The 23,425-nt window shown below is 36.9% G+C and overlaps 1 protein-coding gene across 1 annotated transcript in view; it reads right to left on the bottom strand.

Moving 5' to 3' along the window:
- Positions 1-296: 296 nt before the first annotated feature.
- Positions 297-23,425, bottom strand: part of WNK3 (WNK lysine deficient protein kinase 3) — a gene marked incomplete at its 5' end in the record, with an annotated part of 48,372 nt that continues 25,243 nt past the window's right edge. The window contains 4 exons of the mRNA XM_039223923.1: positions 297-786; positions 4,826-5,028; positions 19,915-20,126; positions 22,756-23,372. Of these exons, the coding sequence (XP_039079854.1) occupies positions 457-786; positions 4,826-5,028; positions 19,915-20,126; positions 22,756-23,372 (1,362 nt within the window). The remainder of the gene's footprint in view (positions 787-4,825; positions 5,029-19,914; positions 20,127-22,755; positions 23,373-23,425) is intronic.

Here is a 23,425-nt window from a genome sequence, read left to right as displayed (position 1 = left end):
TCTGGCTGTTGGAGGGTCTCACTTTGTCCACGTTTGGGGAATTTCAATTTAAATAGTTTTTATACACTTTAAAGTATCATCCAGCTGCAGATAGCAGCAGTAAAAAATGGGGGCTTCTCAGCAATTCATGGAAAGTGTCCTGGAAATGGTAATGCTCAAGCTGAGCTTATTAAAGCATTCTGAATGGTACTTTTAAAAAATCAAGTATCAAAGAGGATAGGATTTGAAGTGAAAAAAACACTTCTGTGTGCAGTGTTCTATGTACAAACTGCACAGTTTTATAGAACAATGAGCTATATAAAATACCACAATGAAACAAACAAACAAAAAAATACAGTGGAAAGTAAACTCAAACGAGGGAAAATATGGCAGAACCCAAGAAGAACATTTAGTATCTTACGTGTCCTGAAAATAATTCTGAAAAAAATCTCCCTTTTCTTCATCATCTACTCTGATTCATTTGGGACCAGGAGGGATGGCAGATGGATTCTGCACTGATGAAGCTGGAAATGCCTGCAAATTCATTCCCGGCTGGAATGGTCCCCCAGATTGAGTCGGAATTACTACAGACTGTTGTGGTGTTCCTGAAATTCCTACCCACTGTACTGGGTACCCTGGCCCCCCCACAGCATTATACTGACAAACATGGGGCATTCCATATGATGATAATGGCCCAGGAAATGAAGGGAGTGAGAGTCCTTGTGGCAAGGAGGTTGGGACAGCTCCACGGATTTGGGACAGAGAAGAAATCCATGTTGATGTGTAGCCCATAGTAGATGGAGTATTCTAACGAAAACAAAAATAAAAACAAAAGATCAGTTTATTTGGTAGATGCTTTAACCCATCTATATTCCTTCCTATTCATTTTGGCTTACTACTCCCATTATTACTAGAGGCGGCTACCATTTTTGGAGCACCTTTCTGTGTGCCAAGCAGAGTTGCATACTTCATTTTCTCTTCATTACTGCCCTGCAAGGTAGGCATTTTCAGATATGGAAATCAAAGCTCAAAATTGGTAACCCCCAATATCACTAAACAGCTTAATAGTGAGGTGAGGATTGGCTAGAACTCCAGTAAATAGAGTTAGGACTCTCTGTTCACAATTTAGTGTCTTTATGCTAGCACTACTCTTTATAATTTTACTTCTTTTGGCCAGCCCCATAAATTCTCTCATGTAGCACCACAGACCATAACCCAGGTTACTATATAATTCTTTGGAGACCGAGGAGCATGATTAAGTGTGGCCCAGGGGAAAGAGCCTGGCACACACAGTAGGTGCTCAGTAAATGTAACCCTCCTACTCACTCCTACTCATTGCCTTAAAGTCTAACATTTCTTTGCAGTTTTGGAAGTTTGTGGCAGTATTCTGAAAATATATTCCTGTCTGACTCTTATCATGTCCTACTGTGGTTATGCATATGTATAAATTACTGAAAACTTATGCACATGGTAATAATAAATCTAATGGAAGTAAATAATTCTCACTTAAAGGAGAATTTGGTATCAGTCCCTAATGCTTAGTTTTTCTAAATCGAATAGCCAAGCTAAACCCTTTCAAATAAACTTTCAAACTAAAGTTAGAATAAAGACTTTGCCTGACTCAAGAATGAATCTCCTGAAGTGGAAAGACACATTTATTCAGTAATGTCTTCTTCATATCAGTGTTTTTGTTCTGTTAGAGTAAAATTAAATGTAATACTTCTGAGTCAAAAGAGCACATAAATTACTCCTGAAATCATTATTATAATATGTGTTAACTTGGATTTAAATAATATATATGTATATATAACTAAAACACAAAAGAGCACACACATATATTATGACTTCATTTTTATAAAGTCATTTCCATGTATCCATATACAGACATAAAAAAGATATCTGAGCCCTGCGTCGGGCTCTGTGCTGACTGCCAGCTCAGAGCCTGCGGCCTGAGAAATAAATAAAACATTAAAAAAAATTTAAAAAAAAGATATCTGAAATGGTGTTTATCTAAAGCTAGTGACAATTATTTCTAGGTAGTGGGATTTGAAGGTGGTATTTTATTTTATTTAAAAAAAAATTTTAATGCTTTATTTCTGAGAGAGAAAGAAATAGAGAGAGAGAGAGAGACAGCATGAGCAGGGGAGGGTCAGAGAGAGAGGGAGACACAGAATCCGAGACAGGCTCCAGGCTCCAAGCTGGCAGTCAGAACAGAGCCCAATACAGGGCTCGAACCCACGAACCGTGAGATCATGACCTGAGCTGAAGTTAGAGGCTTAACTGACTGAGCCACCCAGACGCCCCTGAAGGTGGTATTTTAAAATTTGTACTTTTCTGCATTGATTAAATTCTATAATGAACATTATTTTACAAACAGTAATGTGATTATTAGTTTTAAAAGACCAGTGGAGATGATTTAATCTTCTCTTGCATATTTCAAAGGTGTCTGAGCTTCAAATGACCTATGGTCTTTCCTCTACAAAAACACACTGCCTACTCATGTTCTGTATCTTGGTGACTGGTATGCTGTAATGATAGCCAGTAATGCCAGCCAGAAACCTAGTCTTGACACCTTCCTTCTGCCATACATCTATCCCATCATTAAATCTTGTCAATTTTATCTCTTAAACATTTCTTGGAATCTGTTCCCTTTTCTTCATCTCAATTTCTCTTTAACTATACTACTGTGACTAACTCTTAGTTGGTCTATCAATTTCTACCCTTACCTCCAATAATCCTTTCTTCTTGCTTCAAGTCAGAGTGATCTTTTCAAAAAGCAAATCTGATGTCAACCCTAGGGCTTCAGGCTATCCATCTTTCTTAAAAACAAAGTTCCTTATCATCACCATTTTTAAGACCCTCTCAACCTCCTTAGATTCACTGTGAACCAACTCCTCTCTGCTCTCTTCACTTCAGCAAAACTGGCCTACTCTGAGTGCCCTCATGACCCTTTCCCCATACAGGGCTTCTGCATATGCTGTTCTTTCCACTAGGAATCAGATTCCCTCCCTTTTTTCACCCAGTTAACACCCACTCATCCTTTAGATCTCTGTTCAATCATCACCATCTCAGGGAAGCTTTCCTAGACTTCTCTTTACTAGATCAATTCTCTTATTATATGATATCCTATATTATATATGTCTGTTCATGTCTAATTGAGATAGGGTACATACTTGTTTTTGCTCATCAAACCCAGTGCCTAGCAGGTGGCTTGGCACAAAGTAAAGGGCCTGACATAATTGTGACATTTTCTACTAAGGCCACAGACCAGTAACAAGCAAGGACATTAGATAATGAGATGGGCTTTCCACACAAAATGTAATCAACTGAACTTAAAATACAAAAATAGTTACCACTACATGCCAGACACCTTTTGGTGTTATCTCATTTAATCCTCACAGTGATCTTTTAAGGCAGGTAGGAATTATCTCTGTTTTGAAGACATGAAAACTGAGGCACAGATGACTTGCCTACAGTCACACAACTAGTAAGTGACTGAGCTGACATTGGAACCCAATTCTGCTTAAAGACCTCTACCACTTTTGTTCATACTTCCATTTTCTACTCACTCTCCAAAAATCCTCCATTATACTGCAATAAACCACCCTCCTACTAGTCAACAAAAGCCTCCATTCACACAGTAGATCTCAGAAGATCTCTCACTGGCAGCACAAATGCATTTATGCCTTGAAATTTGCCTCTAAAGGCTTCCAATTTTTACAATGGTGATACTATCTGTATATAAATTCGTGACAGGAGTAAGATAAATACAGAGTCCCCAAGCAGAAATACTGCTTACTAGTTTGGGAAATCTAGGCTTTTGAAATTTTATTCAACATTAACATTAAATGTATTTTCAGACTTTCTTTACCAAATTATATGCAATGACTACAAACACAAACATACATGTACACACACACACATAGACACACATATACCTCTTGCAATTATGAGGGTTCAGATTCTAAGCCTTGATTCACATTTTAATAGATTTACTCATTTTGAAAAAGTGATACTTTAAAAGTTCAAACAGAGAAGTGCAAAGTAAAATAAGGCCCAAATTCCACCATCCAGTATATAGTTAATGGCTTCTAGTTCTGTGTGTATATATAAATATCTAATATACATAATTTTAAACAAATGCTGTATATAGCCTGCCTTCTTCTATAAGCCTGCCTTCTTCCCACTCCAGAATGCATTGTGGACATCTTTCTATAGCTCAACTGCAGGAACATCTGACTAAGGCCATATGCAATTAACTAAACTTAAGATGCCTTTTATAATATTCTAGCTTAAAAAGATTTAAAATTATTTTTCAAACTGAACAAATACAATCACTTAATGGTTCTAAGAATATTGATATACAACATATGATAGCTTTTCCTCAAAACTCAAACTCTTCTTGCACCACAGGACTGAATTAACCCTCACTCCAGATGCTTTCTTTTTTGATACTTTATGGTTATAGTTTCAGGTATAAGAGCCTAAAGCGAGGGTCAGCAAGCTACAGCCTGCCACTTCTTTTGTGAATCAAGTTTTAATGGAACAAAAGCCCTGTGCATTCATTTATATTTTGTCTATGGCTGCTTTTGCCCTATGACAGAGTTGAATAGTTGCAACCACACAGGTTGAGAGTACTTACTAACTGGCCCCTTCCCAGAATAAAAAATGTGCTGACCCTTGGTCTAAAAGACAATTTGCTCAAAGACAAAACGAATCTAGATAAAAGTCTCTATGTTGTCCAGTCACACCATTCTCTAATAGTGACTTTCACCATAGACCTAAGGAAATAAGTTTCTATGGTTTTAGTTCTTAGAAATAAAGAGAATGTGCAAAAACAACTTACTTCACATACTTTGTTCCAGTTTTCTGTCTCTAGTTTGTGTTGACTCTGTTTGAGTTGGTTTAAACTTGGCTTAATAAGAGAATTTCCGACGGTTTCCTTTGTCCAGTCATCCACCAGCTTATGTAAATCATCTGTGAACATCCCTTTTTTACTAGCTGGAGATTGCTGGCATGATGCTACATTACTCTCCATGCATAGCGGATCTAGAAGAAATAACAGGAAGACCATAAAAAGGAATTAAAACTGATACTGTTCTTTGAGTAATAATGCAGTTGACAGAACCTCACATATGGGCTACAGATAGGGTAACCAGACATTCCAGTTTATCTGGACAGTCCTGGAGTAATTATTAACAGTATGCCTTTCACTCTCAGAAGTTTTCTCTTGTTGGATGGCAAATTATATGGTCACCTTGTTATAAAGTCAAATAAGGTACAAATTATAAGTCAAATATAAAAACATTAGTATCAGTTTTAATCTTTACATTAGTTTCCTCAGATAAATACTTAACAGAGTTAAAAAATAAACAGAATGTTAAAAGTGAAAATGACCTTAGAAGGCGCAAACCACTTGTTTTATAATGGACAAATGAGGCCCAGAAAAAACACAATGACATGCCTGAGTTCTTGCAATTAGTTACCAGCTGAATCAGGCCTGGAACGCTTTAAGCATAGACAAGGATACTCTCTCTTTTCATTATATCATACTGACTTTCAGCAAGCATCAGAAAACTAGAATCTCATTTAATTTTTTTAACCAATATTTTTGTCTGTTAATGATAAACAAATGGCAGAAACAAGAACGCAGATGGTGTGTGAGCCTCATTAGTTCTAGAGCATAAGATGTCCAAATATAGGAAACAAATCAATTACAGATATCTCTATTTCCCAATCTGAACATCACACTGTCTTTAAATTGTTTAGTACTATTATACACATTTACTAAATCATTGTCATAGGAAAAATTCATAAAGTTCCAATTCCTCTGACTTACAAGCCAAAACTTACAGAGTGGGTTTAAAATAAATTTTAGGAAATACGAGTGTGAGATTTAGGCAAAATAACATGTTCAGAGGTATTATTAAACAAGCATATGAAAATTTCTTGTACATTTGTTACGGTACTTTAATTGCGAAAAAAAATGGAAATGGCAGAAGGTAATGTAAGAAGCCTCCAAATTAACACTTTCAAAGTCATTTTCTTTATCATTTTTGAAACTTATAACAAGTTTATGATATAGGCTCAGAATATATCATTCTATTTTTTGGATGAGAAGAGTGGGATCCAGAAGCTGAGGTTATATGTTGGGGCTAGAAATCAGTTATCCCGACACAGTAGTGTGCCTTCCATTATACCATGCCAACCCATAGAATACACTGAGAAATTAATGGGGAAATTGCTTAGTAAGGAGGACCATGATAATGTCAATGATTGCTTATATGTAATTTGTGATTCTCTATGAACTGCGCACTACTGAAAGCTTAGATTCAAGGAGATTAAATATTAAATGAAAACATATTAATGAAAACTGCTTAAGAAGAGTTTAATGAATTAATTGGACCATATTCACATATACAAAAGAGTTTTATAAAAATCATATATACTAAATTTGGGGCAATCATGAGGTACCAAAATGCCACACCAATTTGCTGGAATTGCCTCCTTTTCTAAGACTTAAAACTCAAAGACAACAATTCAGCCTATAATAACAATATTTTTTCCTGTTTTCCCTCTGCAAATTCATCTGATTTTCTGTCAATTCCAGTGATGGAATAAATAGCACAACAATATTGGGGAAGACTTTGAAGCTGAGTCTTTTTTAGATTGTCTTCTTGCCCTGGAAAAATGTCAGTGGATAGGAGCAAAATGGAGAAGATAGTCAGAAACATATACATATTAGTGCCAGGATTTTTGCCCACCCAGCTTCTCTTACGGAGTATTTCTGTACTCATTCCCTTCAGTTTCTAAAAAAAAAAAATAAAAAAAAAATGTTGCATAGAGCAAAGTTTGAATGTCATTCATTTAAGAACATTTCTGTACTAAGGGAAAGCCCAATGTCAGGATTTTTGTGTACATCTCTGATCTTGAACACTCAATTAGTGGTAATGATGGCTGCTGCACTAGTGGCACAACAGACAACAAGTGAAGAAATGATTAACAAACCAAATAGGTATTTATTTTTTAAAAAATGTTTATTCATTTTTGAGAGAGAAAGAGAGAGAGAGAATGCGAGTGGGGAAGGGGCAGAGAGAGAGAGGGAGACACAGAATCTGAAGCAGGCTCCAGGCTCTGAGCTGTCAGCTCAGAGCCCTTCACAGGACTTGAATCCGTGAACTGTGAGATCGTGACCTGAACCAAAGTCAGCCGCTTAACCAACTGGGCCACTCAGGAGCCCCCCTAAACAGGTATTTAAATGAAGTAGGAACTGAGGGTAAGGCTCATAAATAGGCAACATAAAGATATGCACACACATACAATCCAAAAATTATCAAGAAGAAAAAAATGTTATTTGAATGTTATCCAGTGCCTAACCATGCTTTATACACGAAAGGACAATTATTTATTGATTTCATTTCAGAGTTATACATATCATACTATAAAAGACCACTTTAGGGCGCCTGAGTGGCTCAGTTGGTTAAGTGTCCAACTTTGGCTCAGGTCATGATCTCACAGTTTGCGGGTTCCAGCCCGGCATCAGGTTCTGTGCTGATATCTCAGAGCCTGGAGCCTACTTCTGATTCTGTGTCTCCCTCTCTGTCTGCCCCTCCCCTGCTCAAACTCTTTCTCTCAAAAATAAATAAACATTAAAAAAGATTTTTAAAAGAGACCACTTTAATTAATTTTTTAATGTTTATTTATTTTTGAGAGAGAGAGAGACTGACTGTGAATGTGTGTGTGAGCAGGGGAAGGGAAGAGAGAATGGGAGACAGAATCTGAAAAAAGCTCCAAGCTCTCAGCTACTAGCACAGAGCCCCATGCAGGGCTCAAACTCACTAACCAAGAGATCAGACCTGAGCCAAAGTCGGACGCTTAACCAACTGAGGCACCCAAGTGCCCCTAAAAACCACTTAATTTATGGGGCGCTTGGGTAGTTCAGTCGGTTGGGTGTCCAACTTCAGCTCAGGTCATGATCTCACGGTTCGTGGGTTTGAGTTCTGCATTGGGCTCTGTGCTGACAACTAGCTCAGAGCCTGGAACCTGCTTCAGATTCTGTGTCTCCCTCTCTCTCTCTCAGAAATAAATAAAACATTAAAAATTAAAAAAAAAACAATTTAAATTTCACAAACTAGAAAATAGCTACAAGAAAAGAAGTTCTGTACAAATAAATGTTTTAGCACTTCTAAAAAATGTTAACATTACTTATTAACATTACTTAATAACTTCAAAGGTGTTCTTTAATATTCATTTCTTACTGATGAAATGAATTAAAAAAAAAAAAAACAGAGTATGGTCCTTTTTTAAAAAAATTTTCCCAAGGTGATGCTTTCATTCAGATAGTTTTAGTGATCACCTAACTGTAAATGTTTCCATCTCTTATCTCAAACCTTGACCCCTCTTCAATCCAATTTCAAAACTGCCTTCCAAATGTGCTTTTCCAAATGGATGTCAAGTTGCTCAATTCAATACACCTAGAATAAAAGCTATCATGGCCTTGGCATAACAGTTCACCAGAATTTTTGTAAAAGATATCACATTTTCTCTGAACCACTCAGATTCAGAACCTTTGGATCTCTCCCAGAACATACATATATCCAGTTTATCACATCATGGTAATTCATCCTATACAACATCTTTTATCTATTTTCATTTCCACAGTTCTCTAAGCTCTTAATCATCTCATACATGGAATGCTATGATTACAATGATCTAAATGGACTCGTCCCTAGCTCTACCCAATACATTCTTCACATTGCCACCAGATTATATCAGTTAAATGCTGTTTTCAGCATTTCAATCCTCTGCTCTAAAAACCAACATCCTCCTACTTTAATGGCTTCTTAATACTAACAACCGTGGGTATTTAACTTGTTTAGGTGGCAAAGTCCTTGGTAGTAGTCATGGTTGTCTTATGCAGAACAAATATATTATCTTTTCATTATCCTTAAACACCATCTCATTTATTAAGCTTGAATATATAATTATGTGTTAGGTCAGATATATGTTACCAGAGTGTAGCACAGACAAGCTATGGCAGTTGCCAAGAGTTCTTCTTTTTTAAGGTATGTAAGAAAAATCTAATGTAAACCCTCCATTTCACCCAACTGTTATATTCTCTTTTTTGCAAATAAATCTTGCATTTTGTCATTTGCATATCTGTATGTCATGCAATTCTACCTATTGACAATTCTCTTCCCATTGTGCTTCACCAATTTTAATCTTGTCCATTTATCCTTCAAGACCAACTCAAATACTACATCCCACATGTAGCAGTCTCAGACCACTATCACCCTCTATGATCTTCCATTGCCTCTTCTCAATCCACTGTGCACATGCTTTATAGTATTGGGAGGCAATGCAGAATAACAGTGAAGAACCAAGGTTTGGGGTCAAACAGATTTGGATTCCCTCTGTTATGAACTGAGGTCTTAGGGAAGCTGTTTAACCTCACTAACTTTCCTTCCTCCCTATAAGAGACAGACATTAATTTCTACCTACTTTACAGTTGTTTCAAGGATTAAGATTATGTAATGCAATTATGTTTCAGGGTTCCCAAGACCACTCACAGATTCCGTGATTCAACTGAAGGTCTCACAGGACTCAGCATATAGCTGTATTCAAAGCTAAGTTTATTACAGTGAAAAGGTGCATGACAGGATCAGCAAAAGAAAAGATACAGGAATCTAGGGAAATTAATGCACAGACTTCCTTATTCTCTCTTCCTGTTATAAGGGGTCATACTTGAGCATAATTTTTCTCTCAGCAATGAAAAATAGAGCATGCCAAAGATATGAGAACTGAAATAACAGACAACTGCCAAAGACTGAGACTGACCACTGTGAGAGCCACATGTGTGCCACAGAGGCAATGCAACTGAACTGACATTGGAACAAGAGACCACAGAAGATAGACTAGAACTCAAGGAAAAAATAACTAGGTCAATCACTTTCTATAAAATAATCTACATTTTAGATAGGATTTAAAAGACACCAGAGTCTCAAAACAGAATACTCAAAATGTCCAAAATAAAATCCATTATGACTTGGCATACAGAACCAGGACAATTTTTTTTTTTTTTTACAAATAGTTTATTGTCAAATTAGTTTCTACATAACACTCAGTGCTCATCCCCAAAGTGCCCTCCTTCATGCCCATCCCCCCCTCCCCCCCACATCCATCAGTCCTCAGTTTTTGTCAGCATTCAAGAGTCTCTCATGAGAACCAGGACAATTTTAACTCACATGGGAAAAGATAATGAACAGATACTATTCAGGATGATACAGATGTTGGGGAAGGGCAGACAGAGAGAGGAGGGGGAGGGGGACAGAGAATCCCAAAGCAGACTCTGTGTTGACAGCAGCAAGCGTACCCAATGTGGGGATTGAACTCACAAACCATGAAATCAGGACCTGAACAGAAGTTGGATGCTTAACAGACTGAGCCACCCAGGTGCCCCTCTAACAGACTTTTTAAAGCTGCAATGATAAAAATGCTCAAATAGCTCAAATCACAAAAACTACTGAAACTAAGCAAAGTAGAAAGTCGCAGTAAAGAAACATATACAGAGAAGAATATACAGGAAATTTTATTTTATTTTTCATATGGCTTTTTGTTTTGTTTAAATTTTTAAAAATGTTTGTTTATTTGTGAGAGAGAGAGAGACAGAGACAGAGAGAGAGACAGAGACAGAGTGTGAGCAGGGGAGGGACAGAGAGAGGGAGACACAGAATCTGAACCAGGCTCCAGGCTCTGAGCTGTCAGCACAGAGCCCAACGTAGGGCTTGAACTTGGGAACTGCGAGATCATAACCTGAACTAAAGTCAGACGCTTAACCGACTGAACCACCCAGGCATCCCCATACAGGAAATTTTAAAACCAAAAACATAAAATAACCAAAAACCAAAAAACCTCCTTGGATGGACTTAATATCAAAAGGGAGATGACAGAAGACATTTCAATTTTAACAGAGAGAAATAAGATTGAAAAACAAGCATAAATAGGAACTAAGGGACCTATGGGAAAATAGCAAAACATCTAAAATTTGTTATCAGAGTCCCAGAAGCAAAGTAAAAAACAAGAGAGTGATAAGAAAAAAAGATATTTGAAGACATATTAACTGAAATTTACTAAATTTGGCAAAAGACATAAACCTACATATTCAAGAAGCTTGGTGAATCCCAAAATGGAATAAACACAAAGAAACTCCTGCCTAAACACATAATAACTGCTAAAACTGAAAGTGAAAAATTGCTGAAACATGAGAAGGGAAAATTTTTTTTTTCAAATTTTTTAAATTTATTTCTAGGAAAGAGAGAGAGAGAGACAGCGTGAGCAGGGGAGGGTCAGAGAGAGCGGGAGTCACAGACTCTGAAACAGGCTCCAGGCTCTGAGCTGGCAGTCAGCACAGAGCCCGACGCGGGGCTCGAACCCACGAACCGCGAGATCATGACCTATGCGAAAAGTCGGACGCTTAACCGACTAAGCCACCCAGGCACCCCGGAAAAATTCTTAAAGTAAGCAGAGGAACCAGAGCAAAATAATGCATTTCATACAGGAAAACAATGATTCAAACAACTATGGATTTCTCATTATAAACCATGGCAGCCAAAAGGAAGTGGCACAATATTTTTTAAATGCTAAAAGACAGAACTGTCAAGGTAGAATTCTACATACAATAAAAGTATCCTTCAGGGGGCGCCTGGGTGGCTCAGTCGGTTAAGCTTCTGACTTTGGCTCAGGTCATGATCTCATGGTTGGAGGGTTTGAGCCCGGCATCGGGCTCTGTGCTGACTGCCAGCTTGGAGCCTGGAGCCTGTTTCAGATTCTGTGTCTCCCTCTCTCTCTGACCCTCCCCTGCTCATGTGCGCGCGCGCTCTCGCTCTCTCTCTCTCTCTCATAAATAAAACATTTAAAAAAAGTATCCTTCAAGAATGAAGGTGAAAAAAGACATTCTCAGATGAAAAAAAAAGTTAACAGAGTTACCAGCAGACCTGTTCTAACTAAAGGAAATTCTTTAAACAGAGGGAGACTATAGTAGTGGGAAACATGAAAGAGTAGGAATGAAGGAAGACCAACAAAATGGTAGATATAAGAATACATTCTTTTGAATTCTGAAACTCAAGCAAAACTGAATTATAACACTGTGATAGAGTTTACCATATATGTAGATGTAGTACATAAGACAGTTACAAAGAAGGAAGATACCTCTATGGATATAAGGTTTCTACATTCCTTTGGACAAATCCACAATTACAGTTGGAGTCTCTTACAATCTTCTCTCAGTAAACAATAGAAGGAGTGGACAGCAAGTGAGCAAGAACACAGAATAACTGAACAATACCATTCAAACATCTAGATCTGACATTTAGAGAACACTCTTCAAAAACAGGGTTATACATTATTTTCAATTGGACATAAAACATTCACCAAAATAGACCATATCCTGGGTCATAAAACCAACCTTAAGAAATTGAGAAGAATCAAAATGATTGGAAATATATTTTCTGGTCATAATGAAAGTAAAGTACAAATGAGTAACAAAGAGATAACAATAAGATCTCAAAACACTTGGAAATTAAACATCACCCTACCAAAATAAACTATGGAACAAAGAGGAAGTCTCAAGGAAAATTTAAAAAATTGGAACTGAAAAAAACCCCCAAAATACAACTTATCAAAACCTAGGAAATGCTAGAGAACAAAGAATAAACCTTACTGTGTGCAAATGCTTGAAAAATCATTTAGGAGGTCAGGAGATTGCAGAATGTGACGAAAGACTCTAATCATATTGCAATGTATAAAGGAACCTGCCATAATGGGGTTGGGCAATAAGTGCTGACCTACATAACTTTGGAAATGAGGGACACCTACAATGTCAAAGGCAAAAGAAACTGTACATCAGCACTGTATTGTAGTTGATAAATGTGACTCTCACTGGGGTATAAATTAGTAATTCTGAAACCACTATTATCTTATACTGGAATTGAACAATTAGGTAAATGAATGGAAGATGGTAGGAGCCAGGTTTCTCACTTTTGGAGTGGGAGGTTACAGATAAGCAAGGAAAGAAGGCTATAATGATCCATGTGGTAATGGATTGGACTTGGAGATAGCAATATGAATGCATGTTTGCCTTACTATGAATACAGATGTTTACATATGGAAATATTCATCGATATGGATATATGTCAGTTAGTATGCATACATGTACTTTCTTATCTGTTAGCTGAGAGAACCTAGAAACAATGATACTCCAGTAGCAATTAGCATACCAGGGCATCAGATCTTGGTTTCTAGTCTGTTCTCCAATAAAAGTAATTATGATCCCTTTTGGAAATGGTGGCTTTTAAGACTGGGGCAGGATATATACAAAATTAGCCTATTCTGGTGCCAGTAAACAAGGAAGCATTCAAAAACAAAATTCTACAAAATAACTGACTGGTACTCCTCAAAACTTTCAGAATCATCAAAAACAAGGAAGTTCTGAGAACATGTTAGAACCAAGAAAAACACTAAATATAGTATCCTGAGACAGAAAAAAGATAAGGTAAAAACTGAAGAGATCAGAGTAAATTATGGACTATAATGATACTGTATCAAGACTGGTTTCTTAGTTGTGACAAATATACCATACTAATGTTAAGATGTTAGTAACTGGGGAAAGTGGGTGTGGAGTACCCTCAGTACTATCTTAGGAAACTGGAAACTCTCTGTAATATCTTAATATTTTTTCCGTAAATCTAAAACTGCCCCCCCTCACCAATAAAGCTTAATTTTAAGAAACCTTAGTAGATGTAGCCAAAGTGGTACTTTTAGGAAAGTTTATAGCATTAAATGCTTGTATTAAAAAAATGAAAGAGGTCTCACATCAATAATCTTAGCTTCCATTCAAAGAAACTAGAAAAAGGGCAAAATAAAAACAAGGCATGTGTAAGAGGAAGAAAATAATGAAGAGCAAAAATCAGTGAAATTTGAAACAGGAAAATAATAGAGAAAAACAATAAAAGCAAACACTTGATATCTTTGAAAAGGTCAATAAAATTGATAAACCTCTGTCAAGACTGACAAGGAAAAAAGAGAAGATACAAACTACAAATATCAGAATTAGGTAATGTCACTACAGGTTCCCAAGACATTAAAAAGATAATAAATAATTCTAAACACAAAGATTCAACAACTTAGATGAAATGGACAAATCCTCAGAAATCACAAACTACCAAAACTTACTCAACAGGAAATGTATAACCTGAATAAATCCTGTAACTACTATTAAATCATTTCAATTTGTAGTAAAAAAACAAAACAAAACAAAACAAAACAAAAACTTCTCAAAATAGAAATCTCTGAACCCAAGTGGTTTCATTGAAAAATTCTTCCACACAGTTAAAGAAGAAATAGTACTAATTCAACACAAGCTCTTTCAGATAATAGAAAAAGAGGGAGGAGAAAGATTTCAAAAATGCAGAATAAGGGCCTAGGTGAACTTGCTCTTAAAACAATAAAAATATGGGCAAAACAACTCAAACTAACCATTTCAGAACTCTCACAATTATCCAAAGACACAGAATGAAATAAAAATCATTTATCCAAGACAAACTAATGAGATCTGTGACGTTTTAACTTGTGATAATTCCCCTCCCCACTTCTCTCCCAGCTCAGTGTTGGGATAGCTAAAAGCCAGCAGCATTGCTGATAATAGAGATCAGACCTCTTTTTGAACTCCCTTAAAACTACCATCCCCAGAGCACAGTCATCTGATTTTTGAGAGAGACACAGTGTGAGCAGGAGAGGGGCAGAGACAGAGAGGGAGACACAGAATCTAAAGCAGGCTCCAGGCTCTGAGCTGTCAGCACAGAGCCTGATTTAGGGCTTGACTCTCAATCATGAGATCATGACCTGAGCCAAAGTTGAATGCTTAACTGACTGGGCCACCCAGGCGCCCCCGAAAAAACAATTTTTTTAAGTTGCAAAGAACTCAATGGCCTACACTGCAGGGAATAGAGTAGTGTTGTTAGTGATTACTAAACAAATAAGCAGCGACAAGAAAATACCATAACAATAATAAACAAACAAAATACAACAGACCTTGGTGAGGAAGAGGGTGGAAGAATCTGATACCAGGGCTGTTACCTATAGCGTCCAGTTTTTAATCACAAAATTAAGAGACATGCAAAGAAAGAGGAATGTATACCACATATACAGAAAAAAAAAGTCAACAAAACATCCTGAAGGGGGCCTAGATTTTGGTCTTAGTAGACAAAGCCTGTATTTAAGGAAACTATGCCTAAAAATTTAAAGGAAAGTATGCTACAATGTCTCATCAAATAGAGAATATCAACAGAGATAGAAATTATTTTAAAAAACAAATTCTGGAGTTTAAAAGTACAGTAAGTGAAATAAAAAATTCAGTAGAGTGGCTCAACAACAAATATGGGAGGGTAAAAGAAAGAATCAGCCAACAAGAAGATCAATCAATGGAGAAATCCACTCTGGGGAACAGAAGGGAAAAAGAGTAAAATAAAATAAATAGAGCCGAGTCACCCGGGGAATACTATTGTTGCAGGATTTTTTTTTTTTTACCTCAATACCTGAGTTCGTTATCTTGCCTTCGTTATTTTGCTGCTTTGAAGAATGAAGAAGCAAACACAAAATAAGCATCAGGCAAAAGCTTATTAGAGTTTAAGATCAGAAAGGAAGAACAGTATGAAAGCTCTCTTCACAGAAAGGGGGCATTTGAAAGTGAATAGCCCTGACTATAGGCAAGTGACTTTGTTTTATAAGGTTCTGGTTGCCTCCCCTTGTTTCTTTTCAGGTTCTACCCTTACTGGCTTGATAACTCTAGGTTCTGGGTTGTCCATTCCTGATTGGCTCAATTGCATCATATGAGGGATAGTCTATGGCCATATCATTCCTTGTGGGTCATACCTTTTATGGTCTACTTATTTTTAGTTAGGTCTTTAGTCAAATTCCTGAGGGACACCTGAGAGGGAGTAGGTGGTATCTGTGATATTCTTAAGAGGCACCTAACCCAGAAGTGGTTTGCTGTGATCAGACACTCCTAGCATTGTTCTAAAATATGTTTATCCCCACCCAGGGACCACAGGTCCTAATCTTTCCCTCTCTGGCTACTGAATCCTCTCTTTTCCTATCACACAATCGAGCATGAGATATGCATGAGAGTAATAATGAAAAGGGACAGAAAAAAAATATCCATGAGATCTATACCTATACATACCATGATTAAATTGATGAAAGTCTATCATGTATCTAGGTATGGATCTCACTGTATTTATTCTAGAGAAATTAGGAAAAGAACAGTAAACCAAACTCAAAGCAAGCAGAAGGAATAATAAAGATTACAGTGGAAAAAAATGAAATACAGAAAAGCAATAAACAGAATCAATGAAACCAAAAGTTGGTTTTTTAAAGATCAATAAAACTGATAAACTTTTAACTAGGCTGACCAAGAAAAAAAGAGAAGACTCAAATTACTGAACTTAAAAATAAAAGAAGGGGGAAGCCTAGGTGGCTTAGTGGGTTAAGTGTCTGACTTCAGCTCACATCGTGATCTTGTGGTTTCTGAGTTCAAGCCCCACATCTGGCTCTCTGCTGTCAGTGCAGAGCCTGCTTTGGATCCTGTCTCCCTCTCTCTCTGCCCGTCTCCTGCACTCTTGCTCTCTCTCTTTCAAAAATAAACATTTTTTAAAAATGAAAAAAAGGACATCACTACAAATCTTCCAGAAATATAAAGGTTTATAAGAGAATACAATTAACAACTGTATGCTGACAATTAGATTAATTTAGGTGAAAGGGTCAGAGTTCTATAAAATTACAAACTCTGACTTAAGAGAAAATTTTAATGGACCTATAATAACCAAAGAGATTAAAATAGTATTTTTATTTTATTTATTTATTTATTTTACAAATAGTTTATTGTCAAGTTGGTTTCCATATAACACCCAGTGCTTATCCCCACAAGTGCCCTCCTCCATGCCCATCTTGAAATAGTATTTTTAAAACTTCCAACATAGAAAACCAAGGCCCAGATGGCTTTACTGTTTAATTCTACCAAACATTTAAGGAAGAGTTAATACCAATCTTTTATAAATCTTTCTACCTCAAACAAACAGGATACAAAAAATGGTAAAAGACTTGAATTGGCACTTCACCAAAGAGGATATATGGATCACAAATAGGCACAAGAAAAAAATGTTCAACATCACTAACCATTAGAGAAATGAAAATTAAAACAACTGTTATACCACCACATACTTATTAGATCAGCTAAACAAAAGAAAGAATATTGATAATACCAAATGTTAAAGAACATCCAGAGAAACTGGAAGTCTCATATACTGTTCATGGGAATAGAAAATGATACAGCTGTTTGGGAAAACAGTTTCACAGTTTCTTAAAAACTTTCAGTATATATACCATATGACTCAGCAATCTTCTGAGTATTTTATCCAAGTGAAGTGAATAGGTATATACACTCCAAAAGCTATACATGAATATTTACAGTAGCAGTTTCATTTGTAAAACCCAATACTGGAAACAACCCAAGTGTCTTTCAACAGGTCAATGGATAATCAAGCTGTGCTACATCCATACCTTAGGCATATTACTCAGCAATAAAAAGGAACAAGCAATTATAACATAAAATAATTTAAAGAATCTCAAGGAGAATTTTCTGAGTCAAAAAAAAAAAAAAAAGCCAGTCTCAAAAGGCTTGTATTTACCATAAGATCCCATGCTTCTGGCTATAGCTGATTAGAAAGAAGTGATAGGGTATAAGCCTGACAATGAGCTTTTCTGATTGTAATGCAAGGGCCTGACATTAAGCTTTTGATTTCCAAGGCATCCACTTCAAAGATATCTGTTTCTAATAAACAGATTGCCAGCTATTCAACTAGATAAAAACTCTGGCTACCCACCCAAGAAGTTCCCCTTTTAGTAAGCCCTGGTTAACCTAGGTAACTAAACATGTGTGTCTCTGCTTTTTCCTTTTTTGTGCTTTAATTCCTGCTCTTTATGTTCTAAATTCACCAATAAAAAGTGAACCTGCAAAATCCTCAGCACCCCATCCTCAACCCCAATAAAAGCAGAACTTGGCTCTGTTTGTATGCTCACTCACTTGTACCCCCAACCTCTCTCTTTCCCCATGACCCCTCACTGGGTGGACCCCAGACATGCCATGTACCCTCCAGGACCTGTGAATAATAAACCTTGCTTTTTCAAAGTTCCCTGGTAGTTGTTGCTGAGGTGTGTCTTGCAATCGTAAGAACCACAAGATCCAATCCAGTCACAATACTGGCTCCAGTCAGGAGAAAATGTCTGGGGGGCTCCCCACAAGTTGTATAGGGCAAGGTGAGTGTCCCCAGGCTAGGGACAAGTTCCTAGCCAAGAACATCACTATCAATAGTCTGAGACACAAAACAGGGAGACAACTGGTTGGAGAAGAGCCCAACAATAGGCCAGGCCATGGCCTCTGACCCATTCCTTGGCATGAAAAAGATAAACAGGGTGAGTCAATTTTCTATCTCTGGAATCTGACAAAGCCCAGTTAAATAGGGATTGGAAACTGAAAGATACTTTGGATCATAAGAAATCAAAGACATGTGTAAATCAAAGTTCTGGGGAAACAAAAACTACATAAAAAACACAAGTCATTTAAGAACAAAACAGAGTAAAATAAGGTATAGCAATTCATGGTAGAGCATTAGACTGAAAGTCCATATGCTTCTGCTATTAAACTCCCAAATCTGCCCTCAATCTAAGTCTACACTTCAGTTCTATCTTTATGAGGATCATTAAAGTAGAGTTCCTGTTCTTGAGTTCTATATTAGTTTTCTACTGTTGCTGTAACTGATTACAGCTTAGTGGCTAACATTTATACCAAGACAACACAAATTTATTATCTTATAGTTCCATAGGTTAGAAGTCCAGCATGGGTCTCGGTGGACTATAATCTCGGTGTTGGAAGGGCTGCATTCCTTATGGAGGCTCTAGAGCCAATTTGTTCCCCAGCCTTTTTCAGCTTCTAAGGGCAGCCTGAATTCCTTGCTTTGTGGCATTCTTCCTCCATCTTCAAAGTCAGCAATACTGCATCTGTCTGACACAGCTTCCCTCCTCACATCTTTTCTCTGACCCTCTCTTCTGCCTCCCTCTTCTACTTTAAAGGACCCTTGTGATTATACTGCGGCTACCTTGATAATCCAGGATAATCTCCCTATTTTAAAGTCATTTGATTAGCAACCTTAATTTCATCTACGACCTCCATTCCCTTTTGTCATATAACTAAACATAGTCACGGGTTCCAAGAATTTGCACAAGGACATGTTTAGGGGCCATTATTCTGTCTACCACAAATTCTGTTGAGATCTCACATATATCCTTATATATTGAGGGGGACCTCAACCTCCACCTTGACTATGCACATGTAACCAAGGAAGTCTGACTTCTTTATTAGTTAAGTAGAAGCTGATCCTTGTTTTGTAAATCAAAGAAGTACATTTTTCTAATATCCTCATAAATAATAAACAAAGATCTCTTACATTACATAGAACATGACTGTATTTTTAAGATTACCTTTGTTAGCAACAAATCCTCAACAAATTCAAAATGCTAGACCCACAGTTCTCACTATCTGCTAACATTTCAGAAACTATTTGGGGGATTGAAATTAGGCTTCCAGGTGTTTGTTTTCCAAATAAAAACATAAAACACACTCATCTGCTCTCCAAAATCTATCATCTATCCTCACCATTATTTCATAAAAGAACACTTAATACCAAAAAGGTAGAAAAGAATCTCAGGATAATGTGCACTTCTTTATAGCATCTAAGCTTAATAAGAAATAAACTTTATATCATTATATTTCTATTTTGCTGATCTTTCACCAGTTTTTAAAAACCACTTTCAGGACTGATTTACCTGTAGCAACTGCGACACTGTCCATATGTGTCAAGGACTGGGGGCGGCTGCGAAGTTTGCTTTTGAAAGATCTTGGTCTACGTGGTGATGAAGGTGGCAGAGGAACCTCTGATGATTGGATTTTGCTATCTTTAATTGCCCGAAGGCGTTCATAGAGCTCCTGCAGCTCCTTATTCTGCTGGGTTTGAAGATTTACCACCTCCTGAATATGTCTAAATGAAAATAATGCAGAAAGCATTTTAATAGCATTGACAGCATACAGATAAGCCAAGAAACTCTATGCCAAATACAAGTAACATTTAGAAAGGAATTTAGAGGGGCGCCTGGGTGGCTCAGTTGGTTAAGTGTCCAACTTCGGCTCAGGTCATGATCTCACAGTTCGTGGGTTCGAGCCCTGTGTTGGGCTCTGTGCTGACAGCTAGCTCAGAGCTTGGAGCCTGTTTCAGATTCTGTGTGTCCCTCTCTCTCTGACCCTCCCCTGCTCACGCTGTCTCTCTCTCAGAAATAAATAAAATTTTTTAAAAAAGGAATTTAGATTAAGAATGTAAAAATACAGAATATTCACAATTTTAGGATGGGATATGCTTTCCTAAGCACAACATTAAATTAATCAGACATTAAGAAAAAGTAAACTGATGTGCCTAGGTGGCTCAGCTGGTTAAACGTCTGACTCTTGATTTCAGCTCAGGTCATCTCATGATTCATGAGATCCAGCTGCACCTCAGGCTCTGTGCTAATGGGTGGGGGGTTACCGCTTGGGATTTTCTCTCTCCCTCCCTCTTGGGTGCTTTCTCTCTCTCTCTCAAAATAAATTTTAAAACCTGTGAAATGATTTTTAAAAAATTGAAGTAAATAAATTGACAAGAAAAAAATTTTAAAACTTCAATATAGTGAAAGACAATAAAATAAAATTTAAAGTCACACAGTATTGATAATATGAACCTTTACTTTATTATATGTTCCAAGTATAAATAAGAAAATATTTGGAACATATAGTAAACGGTTCATAGTCAGAATATACAAATAGTTCCTAAAACTCAATAAGGAAAAAAAAGAACCTAATAGGAAAAGGGGGAAAGAATATGAGAAGGTGACTCCAAAGAAGAGGAAATACAAGTAGCCAATAAATATGAGATGATGTACAACTTCACTATTAAGTAGGAGAATACAATTATTTTTTAAGAAATATTTTTAATTCATCTGACTGGAATAAAATGAAAAGGTTCAATAATATCCAGTCTAATGTTGGGGTGCCTGGGTGGCTCAATTGGTTAAGAAGAAATGGGAAGACAGGCACTCATATATTTTTTAAAGTAATCTCTATAACCAATGTGGGGCTTGAATGCATGATCATGACAGAGCCAGCAGCAAGGCACCTCACTTTCATATATTTTTAATTGGTGTATAAAATGGTACAGCTACCGTGGACAACAATTTTAGCACTATCTATCAATTTCAAGTGCACATACTTTTAAACCCAGAAATTCTATTTTGGGGCATCTATCCTACAAAAAGTACTCACATAAGTAAAAATATAAGGATGTTTACTTTGTTTACTTCAACAAAATATTATTGTTTTTTAATATTTCAAATTTTATTTAAATTGTTTACATAAGAAAAACATGGAATAAAAGTATCTATTAATGAGGAATTAAATAAACTTTAAATGGCTATTCTAATGTATGGAACAAAGACTATTTGTGCAAGTGTGTGTGTGTGTGTGTGTGTGTGTGTGTGTGTATGCAACAATGTTAAGTAAAAAAATTTTAGAATAACATGTATGACCTCACTTTTATAAAAAGCAAAAAGTATGTATTTGTAAATGCACCGAAAAATGAAAGGCCAGATACAAACCAAACAGTTCACAGTGGTTGCCTCTGAGAAATGAGATTAGGGCATGAGAAGTAAGAGACTGTTTTGTGTGCTTTATTACTGTTGCGTTATTATGATTTATATTAAAATATATATATTTGGTCTTAATCCCTGTTCCTGATACCCAGCTCCTAAAACTCTTATAATTTCCTAAGCTATAAAGAGCAGTAGGAGAATCTTTCATTTTAATATTTGGTCTGTTGTTCTCAAATAGTTCCAGTTCCTAAAATAGCTCCAGAGTGATAAAGGTGAATGGAATCTTATTTATATCAAGCCCCTTGGAATCACACCTGAGTTTATAGTAATGACCTGACTTTTGAAAAGCCACTAAGGATGGAGGCTGTTTGCCAGGAGAACGAACTCTGTGATTACAGTGGGACTTTCAGCCCCTCCCACTATACCTCTGGGGAGGGGACAGATGCTAGAGGCTGAATTTATTAATTGCCAGTGGTCAATGATTTAATCAACCATGCCTACCATAATGAAGCTTCCATAAAAATCCATGAACTATAGGGTTTGGAGAGTTTCCATGTTGATAAACACATGCAGATTCCAGGAAAGTGGCACTCCCAAGAGGGTATGGAAGCTCCATGCCCCTTTCCCTACACCTTGCCATCTGATATTCCTCAGTTGTGTCCTTTTCTAATAAATTGATAATCTAGTAAGTAAACTGTTCTGAGTTCTGTAAGCTGCTCTAGTAAATTAATCAAACCCAAGGAAGGGTTTGTGGGAGCCTTTGATTTATAACAGGTTGGTCAGAAGCATAGGTAATACTACCTGGACTTAGGATTGGCATCTGTGGGACTGAGACCTTAACCTGTGAGATCTGATGCTATCTTTGCAGTTCTCAATCATCAAAAATGTTCAATCATTACAATGTCACCAATTGTAAATTATCTATCTGTCAAATACTTTGTCCTATAAAACTTGGAGCACCCAGATTTGTGACAAAAGAGAAACAATCCTTACTTTTCTCGCAGTCTTTGAAGCTCCACCTTCAAATCCTCATCCTCTATTTCTGAGTCATCATCACTGCTCATTGGAGAAGATGGTGAATAGAAGAGTGAGCTCTGTGTTTGAGCACAGGCTTTTTGTTCACGGAATGGTAAGCATTGATCACTCATTGAACCAGTCTTTGCCACTGACTTTCCTCTGTCAGCAAGAGTGGCTGAAAATTCACTATCAGAGCTAGGCTGTTTCCCAGCAGTAAATATCTCTTTAAGCAACAGTTCAGGTCCAGAATGCATACTACTTCCCATGGCTGAGTTTTCATCCAGTTCCTTTTCTGGGGTCATCGAAGATACATCAGTCTCACAAGCTATGTTGAAAGATGAGAAGTTGTCACCTTGTTTGGCAATTCTTTTATCTTCTTTAAAGGTTTCATGATGACCTTGTAACTTCTGAGAAGAAAGTGAAGTTTGTGGATTGCGCATGGCAGGTTCCATTTCCTCTAACTGAGACTTTGCTATTTCGGTAAAGGCTAGAACCTCTTCACTAGAATGGGTTGTCATTTTATTGAATGCTGGTATGTGTTCTATTCCAAAAGATGTGACTTTCACTGCCCGCTGCTGAGGAACTGTAATCACCTGAGATACAAAAAGGCAAAAGTGGCTGGCTCAAACCAAAGAGTAAACCCACA

The sequence above is a fragment of the Hyaena hyaena genome, unplaced genomic scaffold, assembly GCF_003009895.1.
Source record: "Hyaena hyaena isolate Hyena2069 unplaced genomic scaffold, ASM300989v1 scaffold_1508, whole genome shotgun sequence".
NCBI lineage: Eukaryota > Metazoa > Chordata > Mammalia > Carnivora > Hyaenidae > Hyaena > Hyaena hyaena.
Note: the sequence above shows the minus strand (reverse complement) of the source record. Positions and strands in the feature narration are given on the sequence as shown.